Raw genomic sequence first — 18,094 nt, 5'->3', positions numbered from 1 at the left:
TCCAGGGAGGGGACACAAGGCACTTGCAAGCAATGGAAGCTGTGTGATGGTGTCCATGACACCTGGGCTCAACACCCCACCCTTATTATGGGAGTTGTCTGAAGAAAAGAGGTTGGGTTCACGGGCAACTTTCAGCCTCCTCATCATCTTAGTTGGTTTCTCAAGAAGTAGGTTGTATTAGGGAGTGAGCTGGGATAAAGATCCAAGATAGTCTGTGGTCCTCAGCTCCATAGATAAGCTGCAGCTAAGCAGCAGGAATTAGAAACACTGTCTGTATAGTAAAGTGAGGTGACAGAGTCCTCAGTACCCTTCCCAAGTACAACCTGAGCACATTCAGATACTACATTCCTATCAGACCCTTCAGCTGTAAGCTGCACATTTCTAAGCTTCTTCCCTACTTCTGGCAACTCCTGTTGCCCTTCCATATATTTTAGAAATAGGAGAAAGATCTCACTTTCCAGTTATTACATGACTAGCACACACATTATTTGCATGGCAGTCAAAAAAAAAAAAAAAAAAAAAAAGGGCATGTTTGGGTTTTAGCCCAAATCCAGGAGCCATCACAGTAAGATAGGCTTAAACCTTTCTGAAAGAGCTGAGGTCCAAGTCCTGGGTCCATTACACAAGGTCAACCTCTCTCTCCCAAGAGATGTATGTATCTTGAAGAAGTGTAAATCAAGATACAGTATCATGACTTCAGACACAAGACTGAGCTCAGTTTAAGTCAAACACTCTCAACTTTGTCTCAAAAGTGACAGATTCCAACCAAAACAGTACCTTTGCCAAAACATGCCATGATCCCATCCCTATACCCAGTGGCAGTGGTTCATCATTCTCAGTAATAAATGACAGTACATGCACACAGGTACTTTTTTTCTTTTTTTTTATTGCTGTTAATTCAAGGAAAAAGGTTGCATAAAATCCAATCTCTTCTAGAAATATAAGTGACCTTTCCAGTACATTTCAAATATCAAAGTATATGGTAAACATACAAATAAAGAGAAGGTAACATACCTCCTATTTACAGTACAGTATTTTAAATCATAAAATAAGTTCCATAAAGTACAACTGGCAGGTAATTCACAATACAAGTCCATTGGTGGTTTAACACCCTCACTTAAACTCAAACGCAGTTCATTCATTTCAAGTGGTCCAAAAATACCCAGATCAAATAAAAATTTTAATCAAAATAATTTTCATTTACTACTTAAACTTTTTTTTTTTTTTAAATTAAAGCTTTCATCTACCTCCCTCCCCATCCCCCCCCTCCAAGAAAAAAGTTTCAAAATGTACACTGGTGCTATAAATATAAATGCTACCTATGAAGAAATGTAGTAATCAAGCTTTTTCTTTTTTTTTTCTTCAAGTTTTTTGTTTAGCAATTTATTAGATGGCTGAACCAAAGACTGATTTTTATTTCATCCCTCTACTGGACACTGGGTCTGATTTTAAGAAAGAACATTTCTGCCATGAACTGTGAGGAATGCCAAACCCTATGGATATACAGTGGTAGTTGTTCATCGGTGTTGAATGCAGCAGTCAAAAAACACACTCGTCTTCCAGATAACCTCAGTGCACTTTAGGAAATCAAATATTACCTGGAAGCAATTTAGTACATATATTGGCTTTTAAAAATAAAATAAAAAATACAGCAGCATTAAACTTACTCATGATACTGACATGTTTAATACCATCTTAACACTCATTTCAGTCTTTCACATTATACCGTAATTACGCATAGTGGTAAATTGTTATAAAATAGTGACTTTGCTATTTGGTAGACAGGTTCTAATACTAATACCTGACTATTTTGTAGAAAACCATAGCTTTTGTTCAGTTTGAAATAAAACATTTACATTCTAAGTACAATGCAACACTGTAATAGTTTAGGAAAAAAATAATCAATCAAGTAATGTTTGTTCTGTGTTGACACGATGTAGAATAGCTTTAAAAAAGGAAAAAATGCTGTCAACTTTCATTACAAATGCAAACACACTGAGTACAACATTCATACCATTTTTTCACCTTTGTTGCTGAACATACAGGCTAAAAAGCTACAAGGGAAGAAAAATCTGTCAATTTAGGCTCATTCATTTTTCTCAATCTGCTCCAGTCCACACAGTTTCAGCCCCTTCCTGTTCTATGTATTTTCATTTATTTGGGCCTCTCAAGAGCTGCGTATATGAATTATTATCAGATATAGTACACATAGAGTATCGTGTTTTCCTTTGGACTCTGCTAATAGGACGTTTGAACATCTCCCCTCAATTCATGAGCATTAAATTTAGAGTACGGGCAGGGTCTGTATGAACTGCTAAACACGCATGCAAGTCCAGCGAATCCACGTGGACAACCAGGGAAAGAAAAGAAAACAGCAGCATAAAGGAGAGGAGGGAGGGAGGGAAGAAGATTGTGGTGGGGAACATGACCAAGTTTCTTCTTTCACCATATGGCTGCTCCACCAGTGATGCCAGAGGTCAGAGGAATTTTTTTTTTTTAAAAACTGCAGTAAACATTGCACATGTCTCAAGTCTTCAGTGCAAAAGCATGGTTCGAATGCTCTGTCTGATTGTTTGGCTGTGTGTTTGAATTACATGCATTATGCAAGCCTTTTGTAGAACCAGGAGGAGACCAGGGACTCAGCTTTCTTCTTTTGTACGGAACAGAGGTGCAAAAGCAATGAAAAATTCCAAAAGAATATAAAACTGGGAATGTCCCAAAACACAAGACCAGCCCCTCCCTCCCACACACACACCTTCCCCCAGTTTCCCAAGCTTCAGTTTAAGTAGGCAATGTTTACTTGTTTCAGTCTGCAGAATCCAAGGTATCATTGGAAGGGGGAGGGGGAGGTGCGTATCTCAGTCTGTAAGTGCCTAAAACAGGAAAGAGAACTACTAAGTCACTGCTCACAATTAAAATGGATTACAAAACCACTACAAGGTATCAAAATGGACATGCTCTTCAAAAGGCACTATCATCCTCCAGTCCTTTTAAAGTAGGTCCTTAGACTTTACCCTGTTTTCTTTCATCTGCTTGCTAGAACTGTAAATTTAAAAAAGATATAGAGCATAGATATAGGACTTGAGCTTTACTGGAAAAATGCAAAGAAAAGATGACCCCCATCAAGGTTCATCTTTCCTGTTCCAGTCCAATCAAACAAGTGAAGTTAGAAAGGGCACAAGTACAAGAACCAAAAATAGTTTATGCTCAATGCAAACACTGCACTTTCCCCCATTCTTCTGGACGGAGAGAGAAATGGAAACCGTTCCTTTCATTTTTAGTTTCAATTGGTTTCTGCTTTTTGCTGCAACTTGTCTGAAAATTTAAATGTGTTGCACGATGGGACACAGAAGGATAGCTGACTGGGCAAAGGTAAGCCTCAGTTAGACTACGAAATGGCCAGTCTATTGTTTTTTCTTTAAATTCTCACAAGTTTTAGAAATCCAAGGTCATATCAGAGACAGCAATTTCACTTTTTTGCCAACGAATTCTCTCAAAAGAGACCCCATTGAATTGGAATGGAAAAATTGAGACAACATGCAAGTCTCGACATAATGCCAAAAGCAAACCAGTGAAAAAAGAAGGACAATTTAGGACTGGTATCATTTGACTTTCCAGCTTCAATTCACACCCATTTTCAACTTCACACTGTGAACCCCGTTCCCTTGCACTGTTCTACAAGATTTTCAGGAGAGATAAGATACTTTGCAGTTTTAGAGCAGGTCACTAGTGCACAACCATTTACACAAAACATACACACGCACGCACACCTTTCTGCAAGACCAAAACCAGCACATTCAGAAAGGTAAAGAGAAACTGCTAAACTCAAAAGCAAGTCCGCTGGGAGTTATCATGATTACCTTGTTGACTGGCCTCCATGGATGACTGCTTACAGTCCTGCGCATAGTGTCCACTTACACCACAATTGTAACATGAAACATTCCCATTCTTCTTGGGTCCTGACCCATTTGTGTTGGCAACCACGTTAGGTGCTGGATATACGGGATAGAACCTCGAAAATCCTGCCATCTGCTGCATACCATAGTTGGCTTGGCTCCCCATCACTGGGTCATGCATAAGCCCGTTTGCATATGGAGACTGAGGCAGGAAGAACGGAAGTTGTGTTCCATTGCTTTGATGTGCTTGATTGAGGTAGCTGCCATTGCAAAGTGATGGCAGAGGGAAGAAAGGTGGAACTCTGTAGACTTGTCCATGAAGTGGGTTATGATAAAAATAGCTATTAATCTGAAGGCTGCCATTGGTCCCACAGCTACACCTACGTCCACAAGAACCACAAGGACCAGATCCCAACTGCTGCGGAGGTAACATTGTCCCGTTAGTGTTATTATTCCCAACAGCGTTAATGTAGGATGTGCTGTCACTCTGTGCAGTGCTGTGTGTTAGAGCGGGGCTCGGGCTGGGGGCAGGGCCTGGCGTGTGTGTCGGTATTGCAGGAGGAACAGTGGACTGGACCTGACCAACACCTAAGCCAGCGGACTGAGGTGGTGAGGAAGTTGCTCCAGTGCTTAGCACGTTTGTATTCTGGTTGGGCAACACACTGGTAGCGTGAGGACTGCCTGGCAAAGCGTACGAAGCTGGTGGAGGTGGTGGTGCTGCTGTGGAGAGACCGGCTGCTGGAAGAACTACCTTTAGATTGGTAGGCTGAGGGATTGCTCCTGGGTTTCCCTCAATGTGAGGCACCATTTGATTCAGTCCTACCACCTGGGATGCAGGTTTTGTGATGGGATCTGTAGTAGGAACTGGGGATCCTGGGAAACTACCTGGATTGTGGACTGGGATAAAGGCAGTATTTGGTGATCCAATACTTAAGTTTCCTGTTGGCTGCTGTGGTCCATTAACTGTGCAACTCTCCGATGATCCCTGTGGAGAGGGCATTTTCAATCTATGTATTGCCAGATGCAAAGCAGGGCTACCAGGCTGGACAGAATGTGGAAGAAAAGTGGATGGGACTGGCAAAGGGGAAGCCATCAGCTCAAGACGTTTCTCAGGTTCACCAGAGGTGACTGGGCCCATTCCACCAGGCGGGGAATTCGCAGACTCTCTCACTGGCGAGACAGCGACAGGCGTGGTAACAAGCATTCCCATCGTTTTACCATCTGCAGATATGGGCGGTGGGACAACTGCTTCCGGCTTTTGGGCAGCGCTGTGCATCACACAGTGTAAGGCAGGCATGAAGGAAATATGTTGAAACTTTGCATTCAAAGGATCTTCTGAAAGGCTCCCATTTTCATTATTCACTGAAGAGATCTGAGCAGAGGATTTGTTCATATTTGACGAACTGACAGCACTGTAGCCTGTAAACCTGGTTGTATTTTGATTCCCAGAGTCCTCAGAATTGCTGTCGGTATCTATGGGGACAAAAGTATTTGTCAGTCAGAAGAATGAATCTCAAGCAATAGAGAATCATGCCCTGAACTCCTTTACCCATATAAAACCTTGTAAGTTTGACAACATGAACGATAGTTAGGTCTTCCTGAACTGTAACAACTTTGAGATTCTTTTCAATCGTCCAAATTAAGCTAAGTCCATCTCCATCACTTGCCTATATCCACTGGCCTAACTAGCTACTGTGTCTTTGATTTGTGTATATCTGCAAATGCAAAGAACAGAACACAGATCGAATTAGGAATTTTCATCTGCCTAGAAAGACATTTCCACAGCTTACCCAAATTTGGAAGGAGTAGCAAACTACCAGTAAAAAAAGATGGAGCTCTCAGACATAACACACATAATCTGATATAAAACCAGCCCCTTTCATGCCAATGTTTTTCACATTACTGTACTGTGGAAATGATTCTCAAGAGAGCTATGCCACTGAGGTAAAAAAATTACTACATATATGTAGTAACTTAAAATTCAGTGGTATTCAAACAGTCCTGTTATTTGCTGGAAGCTGTCAAATCATCCAGTCATGAAACCCACAAAGCAAAATAATTTTCATTTACTGCTTACTTAGTTACTACTCTGGCTAGTTCAGAAAAAAAAAGGAGATAATAAAACTAAAAAACTAATTAAAATTATTACAAGAAAGACATTAGTCTAGGAATAAAGGCATTTATGCACACTTTCCATAAATACAACCTCTGTCTTTTTCTTCTTCACTATCAAAGCTTTCCCTCCCATCATGTCGTGGACTAGAAGGAGAACTGTAACTTTCAGATGATGTTTCTCCACAAGTATCATGACCAGATCCAGCGTCCAGATTCAGATCTAAAAATAAAAGTTGTCATTCTTATTTTTAATCTCAATGTATGGAAGTGAGGTTATTTTGGTTTGCTCACATTTCACACTAGTTCAGATCTTTGCCTGTTCCTACTTAATGGCACCTGTCCCCTGTATTCCTAGCATTTCCACGCCCAGCATTCAGGACTGGTCTTGTCCCTAAATTTGTGATGACTGAATCCTTGGTGTTACAGAAGGTGATACTGAAAATTGATATTTATGCAAAGCAGTGAAAAGAATGATGACGCTTAATGACTTTTGCTTATACCAGATTGCACTACAACAATAACTTCCTCTGAATGGTAGCGATCAAACATTTCCATTCGAAGAGCTGCAATACTTCTCGGTCCTACCAGCACAGGCAGAAAGCTAACTCAGCAGGCAACATCAAAACAATACATCATTTTACAATTCACTCTTCTAGAACAGGCTTTAAGCAAACCCTATCAACAAATCCTGTTTAAAGAAAGAGTAGTGAACTGAAAAAAGTGTTAAATTGTTTTCTGATCTCTGAATGGATCATGGGACACTCATTTGCTGCAAACCACCTTTCAGAGTCAGTAGCTACAATGGCTTGGCTTTCAAGTTCAGCCTCAGAGGGGAAGAAGAATGACAAATTCACCCTCTCTCAGAATCTATGGCAGACACTAGCTGCAAAGAAATCCCACCACCCAAAACATTGGTTGGCAAAATTCCAGCACAAAAAAATAGAATGCTATTACTTATTTTATTAATTACAATAATAATTTATAAATAAATAAAATAGTATTTTAAAAATTTTAAATTTTTTATTGCTACTGCAAGTTTAACAGGTTGGGGTGGGTCATCAGAAAGCTGCCTTAATGTTTCAATTCTTGAAATAATTTCCTGGATTAAACCCGTAATTGGTTAAATTATTTTAACAAGTGCTCTGAACATCTAATATTATCTGGAGTCCCAGTGTCAACTTCCAATCACTGAAAACCAGAGCCTAAAGTGCTGGTCACAAAGTATCGAGTCCTAAAAAAGTTACCTGTGTAACTAACCCATGTCCCAGAAAAGCTAAAAATAGGAATGAAGAATGGCAGAAAACATGATGCAGTTAAGAGTATATGGACTCAGAATAGGGGATTCCAAACCAAGCCTGGATATATAAAACTAGGCAGAGATTCAGACTGCAACATGATTTTTTTTTTGTTAGACTATGTCTCCAATAAGTATCTCAAAAGACATTTTAACATCTATATAGGTAGCAAGCCCGTCTCTGAGCAGGACACAATATCTTTCAGCTTCTGTGGGTTACAGATGCTTCTTGAACCAGCCAACAGTGACCAGGCAGGCAGTCTCACATCTGTAGAGTGGGGGTAGGGAGCAAACACAACTATGGCAAAACATTCCCTATTTAACTTTGTCACCCAAACTTGCACCACCTCCTAAAGTCATCGACAGTTCATAAAAGCTTAGTGCCTGATTACAAAAACAGTAGTCAATCAGAAATGTACACAGCAAAGTTCTGCTGTAGAGTACATTTTCTGCTTGTACAGCCCTTAACTATAGGTTTGCAAAACTGTTCTGGTTTTGCTAAGTTTGTGAAATAATAAAAGCTTGGAGCCTCGATTTACTAAAGGAACACAAACATAATTTTGTCTTAAAACTGACCAATGTACATAAGTTTTGGCCTAGACACTACATTTTGCTGGATTACCCAAACCTGAAAACCCTGCTAGAGCAGCATACACAGCTCTGTGTTGTAGCTCAGTGGTCACTTGGTTTACACACTACAGTATCAACAGTTTGCACCAGAGGTTTTTATAAAGGTTCCTCATGGGCCACTCCACAATAGATGAAGAAACCAGTAGGCCGTAAAGAGAACACTAATGACAATATACAGGGCCTCCACACACTCTAGACTGCTAAATTTCATACAGAAGTAGCCCAACAGTAACTGTTTCTGCAACTACTACACCACATAAATTAACTTACGGAGACTTTACTAGTATTTTGCCACCTAAGCATGAAACGAGACACACTCTATGCAACTGCATACAGAAGACTGAGTCTAATGTTCTATACAGCAAGTCAAAGCACAAACTAGACTACCAACATGCTGACTTTCACCAAAACAGATTGCAGACTTGTGATTTCCCTTTTACAGAGGAACTTGAATAAATTCCAGCAAAGCTGGAATTCTGTTTCTCACAAACAGCTTGGGAAAAAACACCTTACCTTTTGCTGTCCCAGTACGGATGTGCTGTGATGCTGCAACTCGAACTCCATTGCTCCTATTATTCAACCGGCACTCAGTTTTCTTTGCTTTCTCCCTGTGTAAATAATTCTCATGGGTATTTTTGCAAATGCATGGACACAAATAACATACCATGAATGAACACATAATGCAAATGTAAAAAAAAGCAGTGACTCCAGGCCAGAAATGCGTATTTAATAGATATAACATGAAATTTAAATAATAAATGAATAACTAAAGGCTGCTGGTGCTATATACCAGAAACTATGCTGCAAACAGTGTTATTAAATACTATGAATAAAGATCTAAATAAGACACAAAAAAGGAAATGGTGCAGCTGATGTTGTACACCAGTCTAGTATGAAAGCATGTGGCTATAGAGTAACAAAATGGCACAAACTCTGAAGTAAGGCAGATTATAAGGCTGGAAGCGCTTTCACTTCTCACAGTGCAGGGTTGTGTCACCCACAGGAAGTTCTGAAGCCCTCTGATGTGCAAATTATCTTCAATAAAACATTTCAGCCAGTTACCACCCACTGCATGATGTTAAATGCCGCTGTCAATCCTTATTTGATTTTCAGTATATTTGGACAGTTTAACACCTTTTAACTTTCAAATAAATATAAATGGAAAAAGGCAATTCAGTATTGGTTAAGAACCTACTTCCACTCCTTCATCTTTTTGCTAAACGACAAGGGATATTTTGAGAAATGAACCCATTCATTTACATTCTCTTTTTCAAGTTACTTCTTCACAGAAGATAAGGATTTTTATGTAGTCTAGTAGCCTGGTCTCACACTACGCCAGCTCTCATCCCACAATAGCAAAAGAAAGCATGTAATTGATTGTAGACTCTGTTTATCAGAGTCAACACGTTACACTCTGTTTCTGGATTACCAGTCGCTTTGGAAACCTACTTTTCCAGCTGCGGCTTTCCTTTCTTCTTGCTTACTGCAGACAGACTTCGTTTTTCCACTGTATGCTAGACAGAAAATACAAAGACGCCAGTAAAACAATAGAACTTGTATTATGAAAGCCAACAAAAAACCCTTCTAGATCAACAGGTCCCTGTGTCCAAGACTAGTGCGCTCAAAAGTGCTATAACCATCCAAATAAGTACTTGTTCAGTGCACCTGTGCCTCTAAAAATAATGCATCTTGTCTCGTGTTTATGCCATTATCAGCAAAACACTCGGCAAATCGCTACTTTAGAATTACTACTAGCTGTTAGTAATAACTCATATTTGGCAAAGGTATCAATCAAATTATTTTTCATATGCTTGTCCTTTCTTCCTGAGGATAAAACCAGATGTGTTTCATCACATACCTGCTAAAAAGGCTAATCACCACGCTTAACGAGCTACAAAAGTTATTGATGTAAATGGAATTATTTAATAGCTAGGAGTGGGAAGTACATGTGACAAATTATTTCTACATAGTGACAAGCAGGTATCTAGCCTTAAACTGGAGGTAAACTCTAGAATACAACCTAAAAGCACATAAGAAAAAACATAGCATCTACACAATCCTTTAAGTATGCTATTGGTAGCTATTAGTAATAACTCATATTTGACAAAGGAGTAAAATCTGTGAAAACTCTGAAATAATATGTCCAAATGGTTGTATTTGGACTTCCTTTAAAAAGAAACAGCTTTTCCTCTGCTTTAGTAAATTAACTTTTTTCTTGCCTCAAGCTTTCAGTATTTCAGACTTTGATGCAGCCTACCATTTCACCTTTAGAAGCAATCTCAATTCACTACCGTGCTTTGTGAAATAAGGAAACTGTTTTTGTTTGGCTTGCTATTTCCCGCAAAATAGTCAATAGCCAAATTCTGCATGTAGTAGAAGAGTAACATTAAGCAATTCTAACATTCAAGGTTTTTCAGATATAAGCAGTGAGCAACCTTCCTTCCCCCCAGTTTCAGTATACTATTTATAAATATTCTTCTCATCTATATTCACAATGAGGATTGAGCACTGAAGAGACACAAATCGTACAAAAAGTGTCAATGCATCTAGCTATTAACTTTTTTCAAAGATTAATACTTAAGTTACCTAAATAATGCAGGTGAGATAGAAAGAAGACATTTAACCTGTTGTAGCTCCTGTAGAATTAATATGATTTAGTTATTAATACAGTTTCTAGTTTGTTCCTTGCAATCAGAGAAATTGCCCAGGCATTCTGAAATTCTCTCTGATGACAACACTACAGTAATAGGAAAGTGCCTGATTAGAAATTAACACTAGACTTTTCTGACTACTTGTATCCTACTGGGAAGTTTTATTTAATTCATAAACAAAATACGCAACTTTCTGAGGCAGTAAGTAATTATGAGTTTTCTAATCAAGGTAAGTCAGTAGCAACTTGAACTTCAACACTTATTTATACAATTTTAGCAGGGCCCTTCATCTTTTAAAGCTAAATCTCATCACGTGTAGTGCACAGTCTTCTCAAGTATCTCAGAATACGGCTTTGAATCAAAAATAGCAACGTACCTGGTCAAGTAGATTTGTACAGTGCTCTGGGTGCTGCTGGACAATACAGCTTTTCCTTCTCCAGTCCATTACCCCATTTTGCTCTGAGTGCTGTATGTTAAGGCTATCCAGTGAAGAACATTTTGCACTGCTAGTGCTGCTGAAAAGAAAAAAAAAACAAGTTATGCTGATGTGAACAAACTTGCAGGCTTTTCTTACCAACATACACATTTTTGCATCAGAAAACCCTTAGAATTTTCAAGCAATTTAAAAGATGTAAATTACAGGAGTTCTTGTGCTCTAAAGTTATATTAATGATCTGAATATAACTGGAGTTCCTTTTTCATTTGTCTACTATAATTTGATGCAAAATTCAGAATAAAAGAATTTGTAGAGAACAGTTATTGAGAGAAGAGTTTCCTTGAATATTTCTACACACAAAGATGTGGGTAAATTTTCCAGAGAGAAATGTATTTTGAATTCATCTTCTTTCTTCCTTATTGTTAATGACAAAGCTGGAGTTACTTCATAATCCCTATTTCAGAATTCATGAGATATTTAAGAAAAGGAGTGCAGTTACCTACAGATCACACTGCAGCTGTCCTTGTTTCAATTTCAAAATAGTCATCTTGCTTTATATTTTTACCTTCAGGACTGGTAGTTTTGAGTAGTGCTGGGAAAGTGGAGTTGTATTTGGCATTTACTTTGGACTTTATGATGCCTTCCACTGAAGCTTTGCTCTACAGCAGCCAGTCAGAAGTAATATTTAACTAGGTCTGATACCACTGCTCAACAAAAACTGCTGGAAAAACAGTCAGGGTTCTGACAGAGTTAGTAGGGCACATGGACCTATAAAATTCTCATGCCTCATACAAAATCATGCCTTACTGCTGACAGGATAAAAAAAAAAAAAAAAGATAAAGGAATTAACGCTTTTAAATTCTCATCAAAATACTTAAGTTGATAATTGAAAGTGCCTTTTAATTCAGGGCTGTTGGCAAGCTGCTTCATCAAGGTTACTGCAATATGAAATGTTACTCAGTTTCCATAATGGCAGAAATCCAGCTTACTTGAAAGTACAAGACATGCTGAAATTCCAGTTTACTTACCAAAGACCTCTGTAAATAAGCATTCAAAACTACTTACAAGATGTACAGTAGAATATAAAACAATAATTTAAGAAAGTGGAAAGAATCCAAGAAGATCCCAAAAGACAGATGCAAGCCCCTGACTGAAAAGATGTAAGCAAGGTCACTTCAGAAATTCCACCACATGGAGGTACGTGATTTCACTGCCAAATCTGTGGTCATTTCATGGAAGCTATGATACTCTGTATATTTATTATGTCTGATCTCGTTCCTACCAGTCAATTTTTGGACTTCTCAAGAGTAAGGCTGCAATACTGAATGAAAACAAAGGTAGATATATGCACAGTGTACCAATGGTATTTGAGATTAACTGCTCCTGACTCTAGGCAGTTTTATGCATATTGAAAACAAAAGAGTGCCATTTCTTTAGAACCCATAAACAGCAGGCACAGATTTTAAGGAGACAGAGCCAGGAACAGGAGAGGAGTAACAGACCTCTAGCAGTAAAGTAGTAACCCATTTTCCCCTCTTAAACAAAATAGTAGCAAACTAGAGGAGTTTCTTTCACACAGCTTTGTAGAAAGGTCTGTCCCTTGCTTTCCTACTCGAAAGACAGATTCTAAACTACAGTCATTACACAATGAATAAAACAATTTCTATACCAGTAACTACATGCTACTAAGTTTGGATCCTGCTCTTATGACTTCATAATAGGTTGTTTAACCACCAGTATAATTATACACTTTGTCAAGATGACACCCTCTTCTTGAAGAAATGTAAGTCAAAAGTAGGACAGTTAAAAACCAAAACAGACACAAACTACTAAGTTGCCCAATTGGTGAGTTCACAAGAATTTTGTTTGTTAAAGATCTGTGGATCTTAACCAACACTGGTTTGTGCTATGTTTATATTCTAATTATTGCAATTCCAGGTAAATTTTCACCACAAGACAAATACATTTTACAGATAAATCAACACAACAAAACTGTAAATCTCAATAAATTTTGTATCCATTTTTCCCCCTTAATTTAATTGAAGTATTGCACAACTATGTGCAAACATATCCAAAGTTTCTGGTCAAAACACATTAATGGGTGAATTCACATTAGATAATTCACAGATCTGAAAGCATAGATAAACTACTTTAATAATGGTTAAGAATTGCTTCCACTTAAAATGGACATAAGCCAGCAAGGTATGCATGCATCAGCTAATAAGTAAGGGAAAGAATGGACTACTTTCTCCTATAAGGTCATCTTTGAAGCTACTTAAGCTTAAAATCTACAACACTGGAGATTTTCTGTGTATTCACAGGGATATGTGCGCTCAGGAAAATATATGCCATACAGATTTAAGCTACTCAGCTTATAAACACAAACCAAAATACTAATTCAAATAGTGAAGATTCACAAAATTTGGGGAAACAAGAGATATCCAAATGACCTAGACCTACAGATTTAGAAATGGGATCATCTGAATTATTTTTCTAATACAGATTAAGTGTATTAACCTCACAAACAACAAAGGAAGACCAGAATACCCCACCCTAAACAAACAAAAACCTCATAAACAAGCTTTAATCTAGAAGGACACATACTCTCAAAGCACTAACAAAGGAAGTTCAGACATGTAGCATGGTCATATTACATCTTAGTACCTACTTGGCAACAGGACCTTTTCCATTATGTTTCTTGTGAACTGATGTGTGTTGCATTACATCTGGAAAAAATAAACAAAGCATAATTTCAATAGCAATTCCCATTTCTTCTTTTAGATCAATCCAACAAATCCATCTTTCCATCACTACCAGACACATAGCAGAAGACAGCTCCATTAAACAAGGTAAGGCTTAATTTACAGTGCTGAAATTAACAGGTGTTGCATAGAGGACAGATCAGTTTGTACAGATGACGTAATCAAGACTCTTTACCTTCCATTTCACAGAAGAATGAAGCAGAAAGAGAGGAACTATGAAAACTGTTAATGTTTGCAGACCTCTACATTTAATCCTAAAGACTAAATATGTGACTGAGTATCAGTCAGTATGAAAGAACAGAGAGAGAAGACAGGAATGAGTCAGGAAAACCACAAAATTTTGTAATTTTTTCTGAACTGCTGAAATTATTCTCAAAACTATGTCACACATTCTGAATAACAAATGAAGACAAATTTTAAACAAGAGTATTGCATTCTGAAAGTCAAAATACACTATGTAAGTAAAGTTTTACAAATTACATCTGACCAAAAGGGATACTGCTTCAAGGCCAGATTGGATGGGACTCTGAGCAACATGGTCTAGTGGAAGGTTCCCTGCCTGTGGCAGGTGGGCTGGAACTAGATGATCTTTAAGGTCACTTCCAACTCAAACCATTCAATGATTCTATGAAACAAAAATCAAGAACTTCAGAGACACTGTTTACCCATTTCTTTAAGGTAACTGTTAAATTTTAACAAAAGCAGCTTTTCTTTATTCTAGCTGTGATGATCTTGGTATCATTTTGCTTGGACTCCTCTCAATGCTACCCATAAGTCCAAATCATGGTTTAAAAATCTAAGGAAAAAACCCACAATTTTTCAGTTTCTGGTAACAGTTCACTAAAACGGCACAAAAGGTGTTCTAAAATGCATTTGTAGTTTCACCAGGAGAAGAGATTATTATACATGTATGTGAAAAACTATTTGAGCAATTTCCAAATAAATTTTAAATTTACTTGTTGTGTTCTGAACTCTGAGGAAGAATATGGTAATATTTTTCATAAGAAACGGTTGTTCAAACTGCATATATGGATTACTGACTGCACATAAAATGAACTGCAAACTTATTAATGTGAAACAGGATAAGAGTGCTGTCATTCTGTGAAAGCTAGAGTAAGTGTTCAGTGGTCTGGGTCCACCTATCAGTCCCATTTCTCATCTTTCCACCTACCAGGAGCTTTTACTGGTTTGCTACCAAAAACGATACAAAGCTGGCTTGCTGTTTCTTTCAGAATGAAATTACTGACCAGCCACTAGGCTGCTGCTTCCATATGTGAACTGTTTGTGAAGAATTGGAAAAACACAAGCTTTCAAACTGTAATCAATACTCACTACAAACTTATTAACAGTCCACAGTATAAAAGCAACATAGGTTAAAAGTAAGAAGAGGAACACCTGAACATTCTTTCTGTGTAAAACCAGAAGCTCAATAAATTGGGCACATTTAATGCAAAAGTCTGCAACTCTCGAAATGCTGCACTCAACTCTGAACCCTGGTAACTGAAAAATAAATTGGTAAAGATGTGAAAAGCTACAAATAATCTTGGCTTAAGTAAATTATAACATATATCTTCCTGCTTGTTCAACACAGTTGTGAACTTCTGCCTTTGAGCTGTCTATGAACACTGCCACTCCCTGAATTACAGAGGAAACTCTTAAGGAAACTGCTGGAAGTACACAAAAACTCTTCCTTTGCATAGCAGATTTCATTCAAATCTCTCACTTTGTATCAAGGAAGAAATTCATCAAGTGTATCATTTCCAGAACTGAGTGTGGTAAAATATCTCAAAGAACCACCTTTGAGTACACAACTACCTTCCTCCTGACTTGAAGCTTCTGAACTGTCCTCCTTGAAGTGTTCTGGTGTCTTAACCGTCTTCAAAGAGGGTTGTAAGTTACCTGCAGAGAATAAAGTTCATGTAGTAACTTTATAGATCTTGAACAACTGGACAGTTCCTGAACGCTTGCACTAAATCGGAAGCTAGGGACATGGAAGACTGAACTTACTGGTTTGCGTGTGGCAATAATATGAACATCACCTGCTTCAAAGCAGGCCACCTCCAAGAGTAAAGGCTCTTTAGAGATACTATTTTCTTCAAAATAAAAGTATCTAAAATAATTTTAAAGCTATGGTGCAATTTCAAAACATCTTGATTGTGGTAATATTAGAAATATTCCTATTATGCTGCACTTCAGACTTTGCTTTATAATTTTTTTTTTTACAACAGAAAATGAAAGGAGACCAATGATAGTTACTAGCATTCTTCTGCAACAAATTACACTCCTCCATTGCCAAATCATTCACCTGCCAAAAGACACCTAGTCCGGGCTAAAGTCTCCTAGTGCCCTTAACACAGTCTTCACATACAATTTTTACCTTTTCATGCCAGATGGGATGAAAAAAAAAAAAAGAAGGAACAATATTAACAGTTTTGCTGTACCACTGCCATGCTCTGAAAAAGGACTTAGTTTAATAATGAATCTAATTCTAGGAGTCTACTCTTTCCCTCTCAAAAAGTTCCAAGTTACTGCAGGTAAAAGCAACTGAAAGCTGTTGCTTAGGAGCTTGAAACATTGATGGGAAGATCCTTCTGGATATTGTCTGCATTGAAGATACTAAATCCCCAGAGATCATGTTCTAATAAAGTCTGTTGGAATCAAAAGCCTACTTCAACCTGAGTAAGTGTCTAAACAACTCATGTTATGAACCAGGAGGGAGCTAATTGATTCCCTCCTTAATGGAACCACAGTGGCATAGTTAAACTTACTGAACATATTATTCAGTGTGAGATGCCAAGTATTATTTAAGGTATAAAGACCTGCTTAGCAGGATTCCAGGAAACCCAAACAAGAAACCCAGAAAAACACAGGCCAACAATAAAAAACCCCTTCATGAGCCGCTCAGTTGAAGTGATTTTGGCAACAGGTGGGATGAGTACTTTTGTCTTAGTACAGCTTCTATTAGCCTGTACCACAGGAAACGGGATTGCAAGCTACCCCTGATGAGTCATTCATGCTTAAATTTACTCCACTAATTCTCTTCCCCAAATGTTTTCTTAATATCTAACTCAGTGTCAGGGCCCTTCGTGTTGGGAGTCACACATTTGAGCTCAGGCCCTTGCACTGCAGGCACACCTGTGCCTGGCCATGTACCTTGCTGATCCTGTTCTTAACCCTGACCTACTGACCTTTTTTTCTGCCTTGACCTCAGGCCTGTCTTACTGCTTTGGACTTGTCTGTAATCACCAGGTTCTTGCCTGCCCCTGGTCCTTATAACAAGTTAAGCCTAGTACTTTCTGTCAAAGTGAACAGATCATGCTCTTTATATTATGACTCTTTGGTATTTGAGAATTTAAATCATCTCCCATTTGAGTCTTTCCCTCTCTCTATGAAACAATGAAGTTCCTCATCCTATCTGTCATATGTTCCAGTCTGACAAATCCTCATGCACTTTCATGTACCCTATTATTTATTATTATAAAAATTATCTCATATTTATGATCCCTTTACAACCTGTAAGACTTCCTACACAATTGGCATTTGCCTATTTTACCCTCCTGATCTACTTATTCTGCAGATCATTTCTGCCCTGCACTAGCCCAAAGGTCAGAAAAGCCCCTACAAGCTTCCACCCTGATCACAATGCCTCTATCTCATCATGGAAAGAATACATTTGTCACAGATCGCACACATCATTTCAAATTAAAGTCAGCTGTCATTCCCTTATTTTTTTCCAAACACATTCGAGCAGTCTGTTTGAAATCTCCAACTTATTCAATTCCTTACGAAGACCTTCTTCAACTTCTGAGGTAGGGGCCTCATAGTCAATGCCCTAACTATCATGGTGCATTACATGCACTGAAAGAAGAAAAGACTCCACAGAAACAAAGATCACATCTGAAGGCATCCACAGAGAGAAGTCAAGCTTCAGTTGCACAAACCATTTGTAATACATAACTAGGTAAGAGGTTCACCAAAGAAATCTCTGCAATGCAAGTGCTCAGAACACAATTCCGTATGTTCTGAAATTAGGGCCATCCCATCACTTATGTACTATGTACCCCCAAAAAAATCTCAGTTTAAATATCAAGACAGATGCTTAATCTATAAAAGAAAACAAAAGCTTGGATCAGCTCAATCTTTTTGTTCTGAAGTTTAAGATATGGTAAAAGAAGAAGTGCCAAACTGTTGAACATACTCAATTCATAACTATCTGTTTTAATAGCCCAATGGTACAGAGGAAAAGAAAGAAAGAAAAGAACATAAGCTGATGATATATAGCATGTTGCCATTGTCAAAATTCTGAGTAT

General features: G+C 38.1%; 1 protein-coding gene across 4 annotated transcripts in view; it reads right to left on the bottom strand.

The window, feature by feature from the left end:
- Positions 1-884: 884 nt before the first annotated feature.
- ZCCHC2 (zinc finger CCHC-type containing 2) overlaps positions 885-18,094 on the bottom strand; it is a 43,076-nt gene continuing 25,866 nt past the window's right edge. The window contains exons 7-14 of one of the 4 annotated variants that reach the window (XM_050311349.1): positions 15,600-15,683; positions 13,691-13,748; positions 10,963-11,098; positions 9,385-9,449; positions 8,449-8,543; positions 6,103-6,231; positions 3,861-5,369; positions 885-2,873 (exon numbers count right to left, since the gene is read on the bottom strand). In XM_050311349.1, coding sequence (XP_050167306.1) covers positions 2,806-2,873; positions 3,861-5,369; positions 6,103-6,231; positions 8,449-8,543; positions 9,385-9,449; positions 10,963-11,098; positions 13,691-13,748; positions 15,600-15,683 — 2,144 coding nt within the window. In that variant the 3' untranslated portion in view covers positions 885-2,805. Of the gene's footprint in view, positions 2,874-3,860; positions 5,370-6,102; positions 6,232-8,448; positions 8,544-9,384; positions 9,450-10,962; positions 11,102-13,690; positions 13,749-15,599; positions 15,684-18,094 lie in introns of all 4 variants that reach the window. The other 3 variants (XM_050311340.1, XM_050311357.1, XM_050311365.1) reach the window with 3 other exon arrangements.

Source organism: Myiozetetes cayanensis, unplaced genomic scaffold, assembly GCF_022539395.1.
Source record: "Myiozetetes cayanensis isolate MyiCay16 unplaced genomic scaffold, myiCay2020 scf1, whole genome shotgun sequence".
Taxonomy (NCBI): domain Eukaryota; kingdom Metazoa; phylum Chordata; class Aves; order Passeriformes; family Tyrannidae; genus Myiozetetes; species Myiozetetes cayanensis.
This window is presented reverse-complemented; position numbering and strand designations above follow the sequence as displayed.